At 42.8% G+C, this 1,291-nt stretch overlaps 1 protein-coding gene across 1 annotated transcript in view; it reads left to right on the forward strand.

Annotated features, from left to right (window-relative positions):
* The window catches only part of LOC101855068 (multiple epidermal growth factor-like domains protein 6), a gene marked incomplete at its 5' end in the record, with an annotated part of 50,416 nt that overhangs the window by 48,031 nt on the left and 1,094 nt on the right, over nt 1–1,291 (forward strand). The window contains 1 exon segment of the mRNA XM_035973282.1: nt 442–472. Coding sequence (XP_035829175.1) covers nt 442–472 — 31 coding nt within the window.

The raw sequence follows: 1,291 nt of genomic DNA on the forward strand, positions 1-1,291 counted from the left end.
GAGGTGGAGTGAATGGAGGAGGCGGAGGGCAGGAAGAAGAGAAGGAGGAAAAAGAATGAACGAGGGGAAAAGAAAGAGGAGATAGAGGACGTGGAAAAGGAGGAAGGGAGGGGGAGGAGGGGGGGTGAAAAGGAGGAAGAGGAGGGGGTGAAGAAGAGGAAGAGGACGAGAATGAGGGAGAAGGGGAAGATCTCGTGGAGGAGGACTAGGAGAATAAGGAGAAAGATAGAAGCAGAAGGGAGTAATAGGGGAAGGAGGAAGAGGGGAAGGAGAAGGAAGAGAGGAAGAGCCAAATGGGAGGAAGTAATGCCCACGAAAATATTACGAAAACAAAAAGCATTAAGTATGATGGAGTCTGCACTAAAACGAGAGATGTGCCCCGTAGCAGGAATCGACTGCTTGTCCAAAGTTTGTTATATTTCTTTCTATTTTCTCTCCCAGAACCGGTGAAAGTGAGCCTCCACAGCGAGCTGTAAGTTACTCTTTGCATGTCCATAGACTTATTACTATAATAATATCATAAATCGCACACTGTCATGGCCGCCTCTTTAGGCTCCCTACAAAAACCTCGGCGCTGCGAAGCATGCTCTGAATAGGCCGCGTCTGTTCAGCCAAACAAATTGCAATTTGTGTTGGACACGTTCTGAGATCAACGTAACTTTCATAGACCCAGTTCTGGGCAAAAATAAATGTAAGACAAACTTTACTTCTTGAGCTACTTACGTGTACCTTTCTTTGCGACTGACACAAGAATAAAGAATAAAAATTATAGTGCAGTATTTTTTCCTATACACATTTGGGAGCCCATCAAAACATAAATTTTGCTGTAGATGAGTGTGTGAAGCAACCCCCCTCCCCCCCCCAAACCCCCACCCCCTTCCGCCCCGCCCTGCAGTGATTCTCGATAAACGTCAGAGTATGCGGTCTAGGAATTCTAGTACTCGTCTTTGGTGTAAAATTAAATGGGTTAGAAAACATGTGTGTATTCCTGGACAAAGGTCACAGTTGTCGGAAATTTTGGATATTTGGAAATAAGGGCACATTCTTGTAGCAGAGTCAGTGCTCAACATGCTGATATATTTTTTTATTTTTCAAATATCTTGAGTAGTTTTAAAGACGTGCCACATATTGTTACACAGGGTATAAAAACAAAGTTTGGAGAAAAACCAATTTCTAGCTCATTTTTAACCTTTGCTGAAGCACAGCATGTTGCAAAAATATCTCATAAAAGTATTTAGACTTAGAATATTATGAAGACCTTTTCAATATGGTATTCACTGGTTGAACGTGG

Source organism: Aplysia californica, unplaced genomic scaffold (assembly GCF_000002075.1).
Source record: "Aplysia californica isolate F4 #8 unplaced genomic scaffold, AplCal3.0 scaffold01099, whole genome shotgun sequence".
Classification (NCBI taxonomy): Eukaryota; Metazoa; Mollusca; class Gastropoda; order Aplysiida; family Aplysiidae; genus Aplysia; species Aplysia californica.